This window comes from Callospermophilus lateralis, chromosome 6, assembly GCF_048772815.1.
Source record: "Callospermophilus lateralis isolate mCalLat2 chromosome 6, mCalLat2.hap1, whole genome shotgun sequence".
In the NCBI taxonomy this organism is placed as follows: domain Eukaryota; kingdom Metazoa; phylum Chordata; class Mammalia; order Rodentia; family Sciuridae; genus Callospermophilus; species Callospermophilus lateralis.
The window spans coordinates 31,561,619-31,582,153 of record NC_135310.1 but is presented as its reverse complement, the minus strand read 5'-3'; the positions used below and the strand labels follow the sequence as shown (position 1 = coordinate 31,582,153).

The following is a 20,535-nucleotide window of genomic DNA, read 5'->3' as shown; positions in this document are numbered from 1 at the left end:
AACCAACTAAAGCTGATTTCTGTGCTGATATGTTACATGACTTGGTTTCTATCTTAAGAAGGTATCTCCAGCAGGCAGGTAAAAGATGTGTTACAGACTGGACAATGGGAGACTAGAGATTGCTGTGGGCAGAGAGCAGGGCTACACTGGGTGTAGCTTTCATACAGCAACATCCTCCCCAAGTAAAAAATTCATGTTTCTTTAGGTCTGACTTATAATGTTTGCCCTTTTCCTTCTCTATACTCGTCTATTCCTATGTAATAAGCACATTTATGTAAATGATTTCCAAATAAAAACCTGAACTGGGATCTTGAGTTTTCTTCCAAATGACTGGGCAACTGTTTCACTTTTCAGTTAAGCTAGTTTTAGCACAACACACTTGATCCATCCATTTCATCAAAACACCTTGTAAACCTGAGCTTCTAGCATATCTCTCCTAAGTCTCATGCCTATAAGATATCTGTAACTGGCTACTGCACACCTTCTGTATTATAAATTCTTAGATGATCAAATTAAACCCTATGATTCTTATTTTTCTTCACATGGATTTAGTCACCAAATTTTAGCTCCTCATTATTTCTGGCTTGGATTATTGCAACAGCCCCCACCCCCATCTTATTTCCTATAGTAATGCTTTTACTAATCTTTACAGAGTTTCTAGATGAGCTTATTTGGTGCCAGGGGCTGAACCAAAGCTAAGCACCAACATTAAACACATGCTGTACTGTCGAGCTACACCCTTAGACCTAAAATAAGCTTCTGGATGCTTCAAATGGCTCCTTTATATCTTCAGAAAAAGTTCCTGCTCTTTACTATGACGTACAAGGACCTTCCTGATTCTGTCCATGTTTTTCAGTTTCAACTCTTCTTCCTTTCAACCTTGCATCCTAAACTCCAGCCATGATGCAACATTAAGCCAGGTTAGGCTTTTGCATGTGCTTTCTTTCTTTCTTTCGTTACTGGGAGATTGAACTCATGAGTACTTAACCACTAAGCCATATCCCCAGCCTTTTTAATATTTTATTTAGAGACAGGGTCTTACACTAAATTGCTTACGGCCTTGCTAAGTTGTTGAGGCTGACTTTGAACTTGTAATCCTCCTGCTTCAGCCTCCCAAACTGCTGGGATTATAGACATGCACCACTGTGCCTGGCTGCCCATGCTATTTCTAATGCCTCAAATGTATCCCTTAAAAACTACATGGCTCTTCTTAAAAACCAACTCAACTACTTCTCAACAAATGGCTTCATAGTTTCTTACCACTATCCTTTTATTGTTTATATGTTTAGTTTTGTGACTCTAACACTATCGTCATTTTTACCCACTAGACTACAATGTAGGGACCACTTCTGATTTATTGACCATTATACCATCCAGGCTCCATTCTAACATAATGCCTAGAAGAAGAACAGGCATTCAATATGTTTTAAATGAGTAAACCACAAAGACACCAAAGCAGGTGGGGGAGAGAAGTTGGGGAATCATGGGTAAGGGCTGGAAGAATGTAAGGGGAAAAATGACTAAAAACTCAAGTGGAGAAGTCTGCCACAGAAAGGTCAACTTCTTTGAGACCCCAAAACTGCTGAAGAATGAGAGTAAAATTACAGAAATACAGAGCAAGTGGGTTGAAAATTTGAGGGAATTCATTTTAGATGGCATCTCTTCAAGAAAGCAGGAGCCAAAGTCAACTTGGATTAAGATGTTAGGAGCTTGAGAAATTATTTTTTGATTAGGTGCCACAGAGAACTGGGGTAATGAGTCAAATGGAAAGAAAAAAAAAGATGATCAATACCATAGCCTCAATGAGGCAACTAATCACAAACCCAACACAGAGACAGTCAAATGTGATTTTTTTTTTTTTTTAAAGCAATGATTAAACACCAGAGTAGAAGTGAGAAAATGGACAAGCTTTCAGGGTAGGGGCTAGTGAAACAAGTTACACATTCCAAGTGCTCTTCATGCATCTGGCATCAAACTGCTAAATAATGCTGTTTCCATGCACTTATTTCCCAGTGGTCTTAAATGAGCTGGTTTGGAAAGAATTAAATCTTGTAGATCACCAAGATGTCAGGAAACACCAGAACACCATCCCATATCTTACAATTCCTGCAAATTGAGCAATCATTTGGATTATTCATTTCCTTTTTTGGATCTGAACTATCCACTAATCTCCATCACTAGAGAATAGTTCTTCCCAAATCAGGTCAGTGGGACCAGCAGGAAATCCTCTGTGTTAAGATAGGTGTGCAAGAGGTGCTGCTTAAATACATCTACAGCAATGGGGAAGCAGTAACAGGTTTTAAGAAGAGAAAAGACTTATCATGTACAAAAAAAGTTTAAGTAAAAGTGTTATTAAAGTAAATTTCTTTCAATACGTTGAAAAAGATCTTATTGTATGCATGCTTTGTCTGAACAAAGGAGACACTAGGTCTTTCCCTTTTTATGTTACCTAAAGGAGAATCATGTCAAAATAGTGATCATTATGACCACATTATGACTACTAAGTAATAACAACCAGAACATTGACACATAGTTAATTTTCCATTGTTCATGCAAAAATGAGCATAGTTAATTTCTCAAGCAAAGAAAATAAACTGTAGTCAATACATATTTAAATTTAATTGAGATATTTTATATCTACTCATCACCTGGAGTCTCAAAAAGCTAGATCCATCTTTATGTGACAACCCCCATCCTTGTCTAGGGCTTCATAGACACTAGGCAAGTGCTCTACCACTAAGCTGTAGCCCAACCTGTTTTTAAGCACAGTGCTCTATAACTCCAACACCACTGCTCCTATCCTTGGCAAGGTAATGAAATAATGAAAGCAAAATTTCATTAACAAAATCTTAAAATGAAAAAAAATGTAATTTAATGGAAAAACACTCATTCTATCACATATATGTTTCTATTAAAATAGAAAGAACAATGGTTCTTGACTGTGGAGTGGGGGGTATTTTGGCCCTTAGGGAAAATTTGGCAATGTCTGGAACTTATTTTTAATTGTGATGATTGGGAAGAGTTGCTTCTGGCATCTTGTGAGTACAGGCCAATGAGCCTGCTAAACATCCTATAATGAACAACATTTTCCCAATAACGAAGACTTACCAGTCCCAAATGCCAACAGTGCTGAGGCTGAGAAACCCTGAAGTAGAGTGGTTGACAAAGCAAGAGGACAACAGAGCTATGCTGTCAGAGAACTTCCAGAAAAAGGTCATGCTGCTTGTCAAGTCAGAAGACAAGGTGACTGATAATCAATTCAGTCACTATCTAAAGGACAATTTATGACAGAATGATTGGTGGAAAGTTCTCCCAATCATATCTTTCACATTTTAGATCTGTAACACATTTTCAGAGAAATGTTTCTGACATTTAGGTCATTCTTTGAAAACATCATGAACAGCAAATACAATGTTATTCTATCAAACAACAGAGAGTTATATCAGAGAGCATGCCAAATGTAGCATGCTTGATCCAACATATTATCACTTATTTTGTACTTTAAATATAATCAGCATTCAAAGATACTTCCCTCAGATAAGTCTATCAATGCTTTTATAAAAGCACAAAATGTCCTCTGCTCATAACACTGAGAAATGTGAAAAATGCCCTACAAATACTTATCACTGATTATTAGAAAACTCATGTAATCTTTATTAAGAACTTATATTATTCTCTGAGTTTTAATGGAAGATCTGTACAAGAGAATGAGAGGTGACAGAGGTTAAACTTTATGGATTCAAATCAGAACTAAATAAAGATAAAGTAAAATTTACTAAATAGGAAAATAAATTTCACCTATATATTTTTTGTATAAAATTTAATTCATGGGATGAGAAAGACATAAAGGAAAATTCTTTAAATATAGTTAAGTGTAGAGCACTTGCTTAGTATATGCAAGGCCCTGGGTTTATTCCCCAACCCCCCCCCCTGCCAAATATATATATATATATATATATATATATATATATATATATATATATAGTAGAAAAATAGTAGACAATAGATAGATTACCTTCAGTGTTTATGGGTATCTCTCTGTCTTCAGAGTATCTAAAGTTGTGCTATGTAACACTATTGTCAGGGGTAGTGGTACAGGCCTTTAATTCCAGGGACTCAGGAGGCTGAGGCAGGAAGATCACAAATTCAAAGCCATTCTCGGCAACTTAGCAAGACCCTGTTGTATAAGTAGTTATTGATTTGTCTGGGGACTTGCCAGCCTACCCTCAGAAAAAACTCAACCCTTGCTTTCTCCTTGTGCAGTGAAAGTGTCAGCAACCAATGTTGCCATCACCCACCACCATTTCAATAAGCCAGATTAAATGCTGGAATGTACCTGGCACATTTACCAACAGAGCAGGTGCGTTCCACTGGGATAAATTTATAAGAGGTGGCAGCTGCCAAGCCATTAAAAGGTATAATTTTGCTTCTTATTGTACAGTTTGAATAAGAAAAGAATTTAAAAAGAAAAAGTTTTGAGTGTTTTTCTTTTTCCTTTAAAGTATACAGCATAGGACTGGGCACAGGTATAAGACTAGTCTCAGCTACTCAGGAGGCTAAAGCAGGAGGATTGCTCAAACCCAGAATTTGCAGCCAGCCTGGGCAATATATCAAGACTGTTTCAAAAACAAAAATGAAAAGCATACAAAATATACTATTTAGAACTTCCACATGAAAAAGGGCACAATGAAACAAACACAAAACAGGAATGTAAAAAGCACGGTGACACAAACCTGGCCAACTGTGCAGGTAAAGACGATGTGCATCATTGACTAGGTGGGTGGAGGAAAAATGGAACTGGCCTGAGAATATTAAGGCCATTATCCTAATTAGCAGGTCATTTTGATGAATCTCTTAATTTTTGGATCTCAATTTTAATTTGTAAAATGAAGGAGTTGATTAGAACCATCAGGGATGATCTCTAAGGTCCTTTCCTGACATTAATTTTATAATTCTATGAACTCAGACCCCACACAATCCTAATTATTTATCAGAAACTACTTTTCAAGTTCTTTCTAAAAAATATATCTCACACGTGATAATAAGACTTGAACATGAAGTTAAACATCTGATGGATTTTGTGGTAGGTTTCTAAGGCAGGATCTTGATAAAATCAAACCATATATATTTTGATAAAGGAACTAAACTTAAAATGCAACTAGCCAGGTGCTAAGGAAGCTCAGTTTCATATTTCTCAAGGGTTGGCTGTTAGCTTCATAACTCTGTGTACCCATAGTATTTTAATAGGGCCAAGGTTATGTGTCTCAGGGACTTCTTTTTACATAAGCATAGATCATTTCTTTCTTCTAGAAGAGAAGTAAACACTGTCTAATATACATATACTATATCCTAGGAGAAAAAATAAGGGAAGAACTCTCTCATACCCACTCCCTCTTTTTTTTCCCCCCCTGCAGGACCGGGATCAAATCCAGGGCCTTGCACATGCCACGTAAGTGCTCTACACTGAACAACTCCTTCAGTCCCCTGTAGAATTCTATCCTAACACATGGATTCAGCTAAAGCAGATCAAATCATGTTCTTCAACTAAAAGAATCCTTGTATCTTAAACTTCAACGCCTTCAAATTCAAGTTTCATTTCTTCCATGAGAGTTTTACTATTGCCTTACCTAAAGGGGTTATCCTCTGAACACTTCTGGATTACCTACCTATTTATTTTCTATTATTTTCTCAATGCTGGGAATTGAATTCAGGGACACCTGCATGTTAGCTATGCCCTCAACCTTACCTATTTTATTTTGTAAAGTGATTTATTTTGCATGTCTGTACGTTTTTTGAACTCCATTAGAATTAGGGTAGGGACATCAGTGGGATTAGCCTGAAGCAGACAGTTATGGGTCAAGACAGCTATCTGAGGAACTGATCTGCTAAGATGAATGTAAAGGAGTGTCTGAAGCCTGGAGATTAGTCTGTAAGGGAAAAAAGCCACACAAAACCCCCAAATCAACTACACTCTAAACTAAGACCATTATGTAGCGAGTCCATCTAATCAGAGGAGTGGCTCAGCAGTGAGAATTGGGAATCTTGGAATCAGTAATCCCTATCCTCAGGAACATAGGCACACTGGGGATCACAGAGAAACGAACACACCTGCTCTGTTGGTAAATGTGCCAGAATCTTGCATATCTCTTCTCCTAGGAGACATAGAAAAGGAAGGACAATACCAACCTTACAGGTAGCCAAAAAGATACTGAAAGTCCCTTTAATTTCCTCTGGCTCACGCAGAATTAATTCATGGGTACTGAACAAGAATACACTTAGAGGTGGAGTTAGCCTCAATTTCATTGGTCAGCATGATGCAAAGTCAGGGATATCAGTAAGTCACTACAAGTAAAGGCCATATTTTCATAATATTGCTCATAGTTTTTGATATAGACCAAACATGTTAGCTATCATAATGATTCCCCATGCCAATGTTATAAATGATTCTACTGCATTAAATGTTTTTAGGGAGTACATTCAAATTAGCATTATTATGAGTTATGTGCTTGTTTCTCCCTGAAGTCATATGTTGAAATCCTAACCCTCATGTGACAGTTTTGGAAAGTAATAAGGTCATGAGGGTGGAATCCTCAAGAATGGGATTAGTACTTTCATAAGAAGAGACACAACAGAATTCTTCCTTTTGCCCTCTGCCCTGTGAGGATGCAACAGGGCTGAAAACCAGAAAGGTGGCCCTCTTCAGACACTGGATCTACCAGCACTATAATCTTGGACTTCCCATTCTCCAGAACTGTAAGAAATAAATGTTTGTTGTTTAAGCCATTGGTCTATTGAAGATTTGTTAAGCCAAATCTTAACAAAACCTGATAACCTTAACAAAACCTGATTAGACGAGTATCTGCCTAAATTCTTAAATCTGGTGCCAAATTGTGAACAATGGGTAATGTTACACATATAACATTTGCACATAGTTGAATTCCAATTCTTGCTTTGCAAATTCCTTTGACTGTATTATTTGTAGTACCCAAACTGTTGCAGGTAACCATTACTTTATGTTCTTGCTGTTACCTGAAACTGTTGTTTTACCCAGAAACCATTTTTCCTTTCAGTTCCTTGTAGCATAGGCTGTTTTCTCACATATCTAACTGTGAACCATGGTAGCCAGGAGCTAATACTGGTGTCCTCTTAGCTCTCTTCTGTTGATTTTAGGCTACTGTACTTCCAAAGCACTTCTCCTTAGATGTTTTGACAACTGGCTATAACACCCTCTACTTATCTTTATGGCGGCCACCCACCTTAGGACCTCATGGGTACTCTAACACTATGGTTCTCAATGTCAACTGCAAATTAAAATCACCTAGAAAACTCTGGTTCCATTCTAGATCAATTAAATCAAATCTGCAGGGTGTGGTGATGGTCACCAATATTCAGTTTTTTAATTTCTTAGGTGATTGCAACAAGAGCCAAGGATGAGACCTGTACTCTACCACAATAATTAAGGACATTGGCTCCTGCTTCATCAGTTTACTCTATAAACCAATTTTTGCTAACACCTAGAATTTTAATGTTGAAGAGAACAAACTGTCTGACACTCTGGGTCATAGTTCCTGAACCAGCTCAATGTTATTAATGTGTCCTTAATTTCACTTCAGTTCTTCTACACACTCTATCAGTCATTACCTGGAGTACTTGATACATGAAATATTAAATAAGCAAGAGAGTTTCTGGCCTTAAACACTATAGTTGCTCCAGCTTGCTAAGTCCCTTACCGTATACTTCTATGCCTCCACTTGAACATGGACAGCTTATTGCAAACTTGCAAGGAACCTAGCTTTCTAAGTGTGTCAATCTTCTCTTGATTCTCCATCTTCTTCAGTCTGGCTGATCCTCCATGGTATATCACTCCAATGGCTCTTACCAAGGCTATCACATCTCTTACCCTCTTGTTCCTCTAACATACATACAAGTTCAAATCCATTTCAAACTGAATTTACCTTTTCCACTGCTATGCCCAAGATACTGAGCACCACTGAAGAAAAAAATACAACTGGGGGGATAGGGTGTAGTGCAGTGGTAGAGAGCTTGCCTAGCATGTATGAGACACTGGGTTTGATCCTCAGTACCACACAAAAATGAATAAATAAAATAAAGGTACTGTGTCCATATACAACCAAAAAAACTTAGGAAAAAGGAAAACATTTTTTTTTTTTTTTAAATGCAACTACAGAGATTTGTGGAACCTACATTTTCATGGTATCCCAACAGCAGTTACCAGAATTACTGAGAAATCTTTTTACATTTCCCAAATGAACTCTTGCTCCTACTTTTCTTGGAGGGATTCAAATAGTCTCTTTTTAATCTCACTCTTTTGCTCCTCACATTAGATGTGGACCTTGATTTCTGTTTTGGAAAGCATAAAGATATTCTTTCTATACTTCAACTGTATCAACTTATTTTCATTCTCATCCACACTTACTTGCCTTAGAAGGGTACTGCTCTAAGCTCAGCACTGCTGACATTTTTTTTTTTGGCAGATAATTCTTTGTTGAAGGGGGCTGTCCTCTGCACTCTAGAAGGTATAGCAACATTATTTACGGTAGCTCCTCTGATAGCTCCATGGCTGGGGGTATCAAACTAGTATGTACAAAGGGTCTAGATTTGACCCTGAGAGGTCTCTACCTACTAGATGCCAGTAATATCCCCCTCCTTCTAGGTGAAATAACAAAGAATGTCATCAAACATTGCCAAATAATGTCCATTGGGAGGCAAAATCACCATTATGTGAGAACCACTCTTCTAAGTCAAGGCTCATCTATACATCTCTTTCTGATTAAAAAACAAAACAACAACAACAAAAAAACTTCCCACTTCCTCCAAGATCACTTGTACCATTGATGTTTTATGGGTCTTGAACCTGTCCATTGGCTTTGTCTCCTTAGTATATAATTTTATATGTCTCTCCAATATTAAAAAAAAAAAATCACTCCTGGACACCAGGTCACTCCTCCAGCCACTCTTCAATCCTTTTTTATTCTTTTAAGTGAAATGTTGAGAATGACATTCATGAGTTCCCTTGCTGAGGCACCATTCAATTTTTAATCTACCCTTAATCCTCATTACTGCACTGATACTGGTGCAAAGCTACTAGGATCCTTTTGATTACCAAATGCTTAGGTAACTTTCCTGCTTAGCTATTTATGACTATATTCTCCTTGAACTTTTCTCTCCTAGCTTCTAAGGCACTTTTTTTTATTCTTTAACTATTTTTTAAAATATTTTTTTCTTAATATTTCCTTTTTTTTGGACTTCCTTAATACTAGTGTTCAATTGGGTTTTATCCTTGGCTGGCTGTCAGAACTTGACAACACTCTTCTGAGCTACAGTCTCTGTTACAAGCTTCTATCTACTGATATAATACAATGAATACACTAATTTCTCTTCATCTAATTTTGAATCTCAATCCTCTCTCAAAATTCAATCCTGCATTTCTGACCCTTGATGAATATTTCTATCAGGGAGCACTATAGACACTAATAAATTGATATGTCTAAAACCAAGTTTATCTCCTACTACTCACCATCCCTTGTCTCTAGCTCCCCAAATCTTCCTTGTTCACTTCATAATTCCTACAGTACACCATCTATTCAGCTGTATAATAAGCTAAGGTTCTTAGAAAAATCCAGCATTCCTTCATTAATCATATTCACTGAACCATAAAATTCTGCCAATTATACCTTATTTCCCTATTCCTCTATCCCCACTAGTTCAGCGTTGCATATTTTATTTCTATGGATTCCTAGTTTCCTTGCACTAGGTCTTAGGTACCTCTTATCCAAATACTATTCTGTCACTAGAACAATTCCTACCCCCGACCCCAGTGCTACAGATCCAACCCAGGGACTCACACAGGTAAGCGCTCTGCCATTGAGCTACATGCGCAAGCCCTAAAATGATCTTTTTAACATGCAAATCCTTACAAACCACTCCCTGAGTTATCTCTTTCAAGGAATTCCCTTTGGAGAATAAAATTAAAGCATTTTAGCACAATTCAATAAGCTCTCAATGGCCTGGTTCCTGCATTTCTCTTCTCTCTCCATTAGATCCATGTTCCATGTTCCCCAGACCTAATCATTAAAAATCATCACTGAAGTAAGGTATGTGCAAAAAAAAAATTTTATTTACCCTCAAATGTGTTTTCTAAGTTCATCTACATAGAATATATTTTTTCATCCTAAAAGCCTCAAGTCAAGCACTTGAACTCTCTGGGAACTCGCATTGTGCACACAGTCTCATTACAGTTCCCACTCTGTTGGAATTTCTCGCTCACTCATGTCTCTCTTGTCTACTCACTCCTGTTTTGGTGGGGACTAAAAATATTTGTCCTGGAAGTAGGAGCCCAATAAATACAGGTTAAATGGCTGAATGGTACATGACAGGTTCAAAAGAACTTTATCATGATATTGTAATGATATGTTTCTTGACCAATATTTGTTAAAAAAAAAAAAAAAGTAGATGTCAGTTCACCAGAGTTAAGAAATAGCGAGGCTATTCAATCAAGAGCTACTGTCACTTAGGCAAGAGCTACTGTCACTTAATAAAACAAGTTTAATATATATATAATGGTATAGTGCTTGTTAAACCTTTCACTGAAGTATAACTAACATCTAAAGAAGAGTGACTGATGTCTCTGAGGAATCTGATGGCACAGACAAAACAAAACAACAACAACAAAAAAGAAATAACCCACATTTCCATGGCTGATAATACATCCACATTCATTTTAACTTGAAAGCGTTTTAGATTACTGGCAAGTAAAAGAAATACTCCAGAAAGAACACATTTATCGTGTGGATTCCAGTGACCTTTAGCATAAATGTGTACCTCCCAGGTGGAGCTGACAGTAGCATCAATTATCAAAGTTGAAGAAACAAATACAGAGTGGAAATAACATCACACTTAATGTCACAAGTTCTACTTTGGGGTCTCGTCCTATCACTTAGACTGTGACTTGGGGCGGGGGGGGTCTACTTTATTTTCTCTGAGCCTCCTCAGTTTCCTTATCTGGAAAATGGCTATAACAACATTTGCCTTATGTATTTCATAATGTTGGTGCCAAGATCAAAAGAAATAATGTAAACAATGAAGGATTATAAGCATGAAAATATAGAAACATTTTATGCAGAGAGAGTGAAAAAATTAATATACATATACAATACTTAATTCTTTAAAACAATTACCTTTTGAGGAGCTGAAAGCTTTTCTGTTTTGGTTTTTTCCTTGGGGGTTAAAGGAGGGGAGCGCTCCTTTATCTCTGGAGGCAGTTCTTGATATAGTGCTGGAAATGAAAAAGGAATTTATGTATTTATATTGAGAAGCACTATTTGGGGGAGGGTTATAGTAACAGGGGAAGCATATATGAAATTAAAGAGGAATTAACATTCAGTTCAATTCCTTGGTATAGCAACACGCTATATAGCACTTATTCATGATGGAAATTTGTTGTCTTAAACATTAGTTATTATTGGACAATTTTAATCAGCAGGATTTCAGAAACATAGATGGTACCATTCTCACTTACTATATAGTAAGAGAGATGCTTACTTCATTTTATCTCAATCCCCATTCACCAGGAACCTACTGTAAGCAAGGTTGTCTGCTAGGTACTGCCGGAGATAGAAAGATGATCAAAAAACAGTTTTTGCTCTCAAGGAGCTTATAATCTGGTCAGGGACAGACATGTTCACAAGTAACTGCAATATAAGATACAATGTGGTATTACTTGAAAGAGAATAACAACAAAACAAAGTAATGTGGGGATGAAAAAATGTCTGAAAGGAAGATGTGGGAGTGTGATGGACTTTAGTAGGCAGGTTTTCACCAGGCAGAGGTACAGGAAAAGGATAATTTGGGAAGATAGAATTCATTTCATTAATGAAGAAGCATGGTTCCAGGACTATCATGATGTTGAATCTATACAGTGTTGAACTTTAGAGTTTTAAATATACTACTCTACTTTATATGATCTATTAAATCTATACAGGATATTAAACCTACAGAGCTATATAGGAATTTTAAAGACTTAAAACAAAACTCTATTTTGGTTAAAAGCAACTCTGAAGTGAAAGAAAATGCTAAACTATATTTGATCAAAAATGTACAACTAAGATTGTAAGATATATTAGCTGGCTTTAGATATGGATTGGTATTATTATAGGGTTTCTTTATCTCTTACAGAAAAGAGTGTTAGATGTGATTAAGGGAAGCTGATCATGTTCTTCTTTCCAGTGACTTAAGATACAAAGAGAATAAGTCCTTTATAATAATGGGGTACCATTTTCTGTCATTGTGCTGTTCTCTTAAAGGACATGGTTCTCAATTGAACAGCAGGTATAGATTCTGTTAATATATATACTCCTTTAGATCATTTGTTTTGCATATTTGGCTTCAGATAAAGATCAGGAATAATTCCTCTTACTATTTTTAGAGTGGAATATGCTGCTGAGAACCATTTTTTTTTCCTCGAGTGTAAAAACCAGGCAGTTCAGTTTTTGTTAAATTCAAGTAAAAAGCAGGATAAAAGGGAAAAGAAAATTCTCTTCTGATGAAGTCTGAGAATTCAATTATTATATTCTTGGGTAGTCTGAAAGTTTTCTTCCCTGTTTGTTCTGGCCTTTACAGTGCTCTTCCAAGAAGCAATGACCGATGCCAAAACACCCCCCCCCCAAAAAAAAACCCCACCATCAATTATTCTGGGACATAATAAGGAGTTTTATCAGTTGCAGAATGGTCTCAAGATAAGAAATTAATTCTGTGTACAACCACCAACCATCATTGTAATATGTTTCAGAGATTTGACTTGATTATTATAAAAGAAAAACAAATTTTATAACTCACTGTAGATCAAATATCTATAACCTGTCAGGACTTGCAAGCCTAAGAGTTATTTTTATAAACTGAAGTTAAAACACCCAATACCACCATCCCCAAAGGCACACAATCTTCATATACTGCCAGATGAAAAAAAGGTGTAGATGTTTTCACTTGAATCTTACAGGAACAATGGATTGTAATACCTAGTTAAAATTACCAAATCCTCCAGAGTAGTTATGATTGTGTGGCAGCTCTTGATTTTTAGCTACCTCTTTTTAACCTTGGCTGTTGATTCTGTGCAAGAGCCATCACTGGAAAGGAGAGAAAGGCAAGCATGGATATTTTTACATTCTGAAAGTTAGAAGTACTGAGCTTTTGGGAGATGACTTAAATGCTATCTTACATGTACTCAGAAATTAGCTTGTCCTAACATTTCTCCCTTCCTCTCAGATCATTTTAAGTTTTCTCCATTATGTATTTTAAACACAAAAATATACCTCTAGGAAAAGTATATTTAAGAGGTATCAGTCATTTGTTATTTAGGAAAAAATAATTAAAACAGTAGCACAGAAAAAATTAAGAATTATGTTGCAAGAGAGAGAAGTAGGTAATTTGGAGATTATATATATATATATATATATATATATATATATATATATATATATATATATATAGCTTTTTAAAGGGAAGGAGTTTGCTGAAGGCAGCAGATAAGCTGGGGAAAGGATCTGCAATGAGACTTGGGGCCACTTGAGAAAATGGGGAGAGGGGCATGGGGAAGGAGGGCACAGACACAGTACTATGAAGGTGCCAAAGACAGTTTTATCTAGAATTAGACCAGCACTCACTAATTAAGGAGGAAACAAATTCTTCTTCCTCCCATCTGTTTTGCTCTCAAAATTCAGAACTTAGGTTAGGAATCAATAGTACCTTTGTTCAGTCATGGTTAGTCTGAGTTAGATGGGGTTTCTCAGACTAGCCTGAAAACCAACCATTATTTATAACAATCACTTCTTTGTGGTAACAAAAGACTTAACAAAAAATATTTAAACAGAGTGTTCTCAATTTACTACATTTTAAATCAAAATCATATGATTTTAGTGTTTCTGGAAGAAAATTAGAATTGATATAGCTCAATGTCTTTCTTTCACAGGAGGAAACTGAGGCACCTCATTGTAACTTGCTGAGCTAGGATTAGAAGGCAATCTTCATGGTCCCTGGCAATTGTGCTTTCTCACACTGCAAGTTAACTACTGATAGGAAGAATTCTTTTGAAGAAGTATTACCATAATTTTTTCCTTTTAAAAAAAATTATTTCCTTTATTTTCAGGCTTTGCTAGTTCTATTTTCACCTCTCAAGGCCTGGCTGTGAATCAACAGCGTTCAGAATTCATATTTAGAATTTCTTTTCTAGTTGATTTTTTTCCTTTCACAAGCGAAGGCTTAATATACTTGAGATGGAACAATCTATTGTACTTTTGTTTTAGCAGGTGACCAGTTAGGACTAAAGTGTGCAAAGTGGGAGTTGGGAAACTAAGGGTTCTTAGGATGCTTGTCAGCTGAGGAGTCACTGTGGAGAGAGAAGAGGTGATGAAAATGTATGTAGTTGGTGGCAGGGTAAAAGGAACTAAGGGAGAAGCTGAAGTCATAGGGCAAGTCCCCTGGGATGACAAGTACAATCAGCAAACATTCCAGTTGCAGAATACAGTAGTTTTGGGGCATGCTAGTGCCTCTTCTTTTTGTTTTTTTACATCATGAGTATGAAAAGAAAAACCCACTGGTAAACATGCAAACATTACAAAGACAGTAAATTAAAGGGTAAAAAATGATAAGATCTTGGACTATCAGTTAGACCATATTAGTAAACCAGGAAGGGAGCATAAAACTTACTTTCACTAGCCACATGATTAGCTGGAAAATAACCTTCCTGTCCCTTTCCTACGCTGCCATACCACCAGTCTTCATTATCTTTGAAAAACACTCGGATAATGTCTCCGCGATGGATGGTTAGTTCATCTGATCGGCTTGCTGTATAGTCATAAAGAGCCACTACCTAAGAGAGAGATAAGACCACCACAGCTTTATCACAACTGTGCCACAGAGAAACCCCCAACACTCACTTCCTGTTGCAGTACAGCAGCTGAAACCAAAGCAGTACTTGGGTAAGTCTGAGGCTGTCTCAGGGTTTGCTAATGGAACCAGGGGTGGTGGGAAGACAGCAGGAGCAGCAAGATAAAAGACTGTGGGACTGAGAAATGGTTAAGAACATTCAACACACTAAGATTAGCTTCAAAATAGCAGATGTTAATTTTTTAAAGTAAATTACTTGAGAAGCAAATAAAAAAAAGCTCACATGCCATTCACTTTCTTAGAAGTGTTTTATACTACACCTTTAGATCCTGTTCTCTGTGTAAGCAGATGCACCTGAAAGAAAATTCTCCAGAAGGTTAACAGTTTCACAAAAAGGAAAAAGCTCAATGGAATAACCTGATTGTACAACTTCATTGTAATCACTGGTTTATTGTTAATGTCTCTTTTTGAGATAAGTTTCTCTAGAAACACATAGTTTTTGGTGTTTTTTTGTAAACAATCTAAATCTTCTGACCAGCTTTGAAAATATCCTCTAAGCTTACTTTCACTTTCACTAGGTCCAAATTTAAGAGAAAAGGGCTTTTTGTGAGAATTCTTTCCTTTGTGTTTTATAGTAATCATTATATATGTATATATATATATATATATATATATATATATATATATATATATATATATATCCTTTTGAAAAACTCAAGTCAAAAGGTATGGAAGTGGCTGCAAAAGCATTTAAAAATCCCTCATAGCAGTTAAAGGAAGGGAGATTTTAATCTGTATTAGATCTGAAGTATTGTATAAAGTAAGACATAATAATAAGTATTCTGAAGAATACACTTATTCTATTGTTTTTTTCCCCTCTACTTTAAAAGGGTTTGAAAATGTACAGGTTATATAACTTTGTTGAAATGGAAAAAATCATTGTAATCCTTTGCAATTAGATTGAGTGCTGATTCATTCACTTAACAACTACTGAAATCCTAATGTGTCTAGTGCTATATTAAGTACACATGGTAAATAGATATCTTGTAGATATTTCTACAAGAGATATTTTATTAAGACTTTGCAGGGAAACTAAAGGATAATCAGGAATTAGCCAGGTACAGAGGGAAAGTGTATCTCAGTCAGATTATACCACATGTATAAGAGTCCAGTAAAAAGAAACTCAAAATAGTTCAGTATAAGGGGAGCCAAGCATTCTGGGTGAGAGCCAAGAGAGCAGGGTGGGGGAAGTTAGGGTAATGGAGGAAGTAGGGGTCAGATCATGCATGGTGAAGGAATTCAGACTCAATAATGTGGCCAATGGAAAGATGGAAGGGTTTTCAGCAGGGGATTCTATTAGTGTTTACAAAACAGTTCTGGTACCTTTAAACATATTCAGTAAGATTTATTAACATATCAACAGGCAATTTTAATGTATCATGTTTGGAATTAACTTGTCACTATATGGTAAAGGGCAGTAACAATAATCTAAATGGTTCAAATGCAATGCCTATTGTACTGCTTAGCATAGTACTTAATTTACAACATGCAGTGCAGGATGTTAAGGTTTATAAATTTCTTATGTTGATGCTAAACCACTTATATAAAAGTAGAAACTTTAATTTTCCCCTTTTTCTTCCTTCTCCAGATATTGTCTTCTTCATTCTCCTACTTGGCACTATCATGGAAGAGAAAAACTAATTAAATACAATTGTATGTCTACCATGTTCTGGACAGCATAGTAGGTACTTGTGTGTTACATTACTGAGCCTACATGAAAACGCTGTGAGAGCAGATATTCTTATTTTCATTGGACAATTTGATGTACAAATAATTTAATAACTGGTAAATTAAGGTCAAATAAACTAGTAAGTCAAATAAACTAGTCAGTGGTAGGATCAGGACTTAAAACCCAGATTTTTCTTTTTCTTTGTTTTCAGAAGACCAAACACATTTATAGGCCATCTTTGTCTAGAATCATCTATGGGGAGAAAGAAGCAAAGAGGAAAGGAGGTTAAAATACATTTCTGGATAGTGGCACATAAGGAGTTCCCTATGCCAAGAACACCAAGTGTCCTGGATCACCTGCAGGCCCACTGTGCCCCTTTCATGATGCACAAAACCCCAATCTCAGGAAACTCTATAATGCATTGTTCCTATTTTTCCTCATCAGTTCTGCCACACCGAGATACCACAACCTTAATGAGTCTTACTTATGCAAAGACAAGATCAATGTATGCTTATTTATTTGAGTCCTAGATGACTATTGAAAAGGCAGTCAGTATATGCATTAGAATCACTTAGGAAGCCTCACATCAGGCTTGTCACTGTGTGGACTACTAGCAATCTGGAGCTCTTCAAACTGAAGTTTGGAAAATTTTACTGGATTTTCCATGAGGATCTGTTCATCAAAGAATCCCTTCAGAGTTACAAGGGTCCATAAGACCTTGTATAAGATCCCACACTACATTTTTCCTATTACAGTATCCACTGATTACTGTATCCTCTTCTTAAATAACTAAATATAGCACATCAAGTCACATGGCCTGCTAGTACTTATCAATATATTCTATACTCTATGAATGTTATGGACTGAAATATGCCCTCAAAATTCTTAGGTTGAAACCATAACACCCAATGTGACTGTATTTGGACATATGACCTTTAAGGAAGCAATTATGGTTGAATGAGTTCATAAGGGTAAATCACTCATCAATAGGACTAGTGTTTTTATAAGTAAAGAAAGAGACACCGGGAGCATATATGACAGGGAAAAAAGGCCATGTGAGGATATAATGAGAAGGTGACTGTCTACAAACCAAGACAGGCCTCAGGAGAAATCAATACTGTCAGCATCTTGATCTTGGACTTCTAGCTCCAAGACTGAGAGAAAGAAAATGTCTATTGTTTAAGTCACCCAGTCTATGGTGTTTGGGGGTATGGCAGCCCCAAGCAGACTAGTGCAGTCCCACAATCTAATGGTAATAGATGAATTCCTGACCATCATCCTGTCTTGGAACTACAAATATCCTGATGTGGAAACAATACCTTTGTCATCAAACCCCACAACCAGCAATCTTGGGAGGGTGATGGGAGGTAAGGACACATTCTCTAGAATACTAGAAAAATCTGTGGAGCGTGTCTCCATCATACCTTTATTGATATTTAAGTATGGAACTGCTACACAACAAGGAACCAGCATTAATGTGCCAGTCATCCACATTTTGGCACTGTGATTTGACCATTTGGCTATGACTATTCTCTTAACATACCGGAAACATAAGACAAAAAACACATGGCTTGAAAATCTGCTTGTGTTCTAGTGTGTGTTTCTATGCACTGTGCTTTTATCTTCTTGTGTGAAAACCACTTGTTCTTTTCTGATAGTCATATTTTACATAGCAAACTTCATTATTTGTCTTAATTTGGCAGTAGATTCTGTATAAATCATGACCTTTCCATCTATAATTAGATTTTATTATGTTTCTGATACTGTAAAACTCTTTTTAAAAAGTTGGGAAGCATAGTCCCATCAAGCGGTTTGTTTTTGAATTAACGCTAGCTTTATCTTGTCCTTGTTCTGTCAAGCCTTACTACAGTAAATGTCTTGGCCATTCTCCTGATAAGTATGTTCTGTAATGTACCATTTCTTCCCCATGGTGGTTGGCATGTCGGTAGGACAGAATTATCCTCAGCATTATGATCTACCTCTTGAGCTGACAAGATAGTTTTGAAATCATTCTGCGCAAAATGAAAGACATGAGCGAATATGTCCACGTCAGTAATAACAGAACTGGGAAATGAGATATTTCACAAAATCCACTTTGTTTACATACAGAGATCCTTGATTTATATTAGGATTATATTCTAATAAGCCCATAAATTGAAAATATATTTAACACCTAATCTATCAAACATCATTGCTTATCCTACTCTACCTTAAATGGACTAAAGCATAATTACATTAACCTAAACTTGGGAAACATCATCTAACATAAGACCTATTTTTTAACAAAATCTTGAATATCTTAAGTAATATATTAAATATTGTACTGAAAGCAAAAAACAAAATAGTCATATGGGTACTGTTTCAATACCATCCTAAAGTTAAACCTTTCTAATTGGGGACTATATGTGCTTGGATTCTCTTTCTCAAAGCCAAGTTGCAAGGACACAATCATGACTAAGCGCTTCCTTGCCCTTCTATCCTATGAAGACACAGAGAAAAGGTGTCATCTGTAACTAGGAAACTCACCCTCACTAGACATAGAATCTGCTAGCACCCTGATCTCGGAATTCCTAGCCTCTAAAATTGTAGGAAGTTTCTGTTGTTTATAAGTCACTTGGTCTATGGTATTTTGTTACAGTAGCTCAAATATAACTGGTACCAATTAAACCTTTTCTTACTGGATATCACAACTCACATACTTTGTTATAGTGAATCTTCAGTGTTTTATTGAAAAGGTTCTAATAAAAATTTTATTTTTTATTGTAGATTAGTGGGGTTTACTGTGATATTCCGCAGCCTTCTTTACCCTTGCTCTCCTTCCCAATCCCTAGTCATCCCTCTTCTCCTTTAAGGTTAACTTTTTTTACTCATTTTTTCATTTAGTTTCCACATATTCTCAAGAATAGTTAACCTTCTGTACTGGTTTATTATGTTTAATGTGATGTCTTGATGTCTCCCTGATATTGCTCAGGGAGTAGGGTGGGGTCATGTATGGCACCTTGATCTCGGAATTCCTAGCCTCTAAAACTGTAAGAAGTTTCTGTATCATTCATTTTACTGCAAACAACAGAATTTCAGTCTTTTTATGGTTAGATAATACTTCAGTGTGTGTGTCTGTGTGTGTGTGTGTGTGTACACATACACATATCTCTACGCCTATGTATCTATCTATATCACATTTTCTTTATTCATTCATCTGTTGATAGGTAGCTAAGTTGATTACATAGCTATTGTACATAGTGCTGTAATAAATATGGACATTTGGTATCTCTTTTATATGCTGATTTCTTTTAATTTGAATATATACTTAGGAATGCAACTACTAAATGGTAGTTGTCTTTGTGCTTCTCTGAGAACTCTCCATACCATTTTCCATAGTTGTACTAATTTACATTCTTACGAACTGTGTACAATGGTTCCTTTTTGTCCACATTCTTACTAGCATCTGTTATTATGAATTTTTTCATAATAATTATTCTAACTGGGGTAAGATGGTATCTTGTTACAGTTTTGATTACATTTCCATGATTGTTAATGATATTGAGCGCTTCCCCCCATATATTTATTGACCATTTGTATTTCTTCTTTTCAGAAGTGTTTATTTAGATCATATGCCAAAACAGATTATAAAATATATTTTTTATTGACCTTGCTTTGATCTGATTACTACATTCTATGCCTATTTACTACTTTTAGATTGGAAATGTTTACTTGCACTGTTGTATCTTGGAAGTATATAACTTCTTTTGATTTTTACAGGGACTCATGGCTGGGTTTCTCGAGTCTCAGAGCAGACACTGGACCAGCAATGTTGGCACAGCTAAGACTGGAGATTCTTGGAGATGGACTAAATGCATTTTGCATTATGAGACAGACATGAGCCTTTGGGGATCAGGGGTAGAATG

General features: G+C 36.2%; 1 protein-coding gene across 1 annotated transcript in view; it reads right to left on the bottom strand.

Annotated features, from left to right (window-relative positions):
- Ahi1 (Abelson helper integration site 1) overlaps positions 1–20,535 on the bottom strand; it is a 180,201-nt gene that overhangs the window by 19,710 nt on the left and 139,956 nt on the right. The window contains exons 22-24 of the mRNA XM_076859434.1: positions 17,216–17,320; positions 14,722–14,884; positions 11,199–11,296 (exon numbers count right to left, since the gene is read on the bottom strand). Of these exons, the coding sequence (XP_076715549.1) occupies positions 11,199–11,296; positions 14,722–14,884; positions 17,216–17,320 (366 nt within the window). The remainder of the gene's footprint in view (positions 1–11,198; positions 11,297–14,721; positions 14,885–17,215; positions 17,321–20,535) is intronic.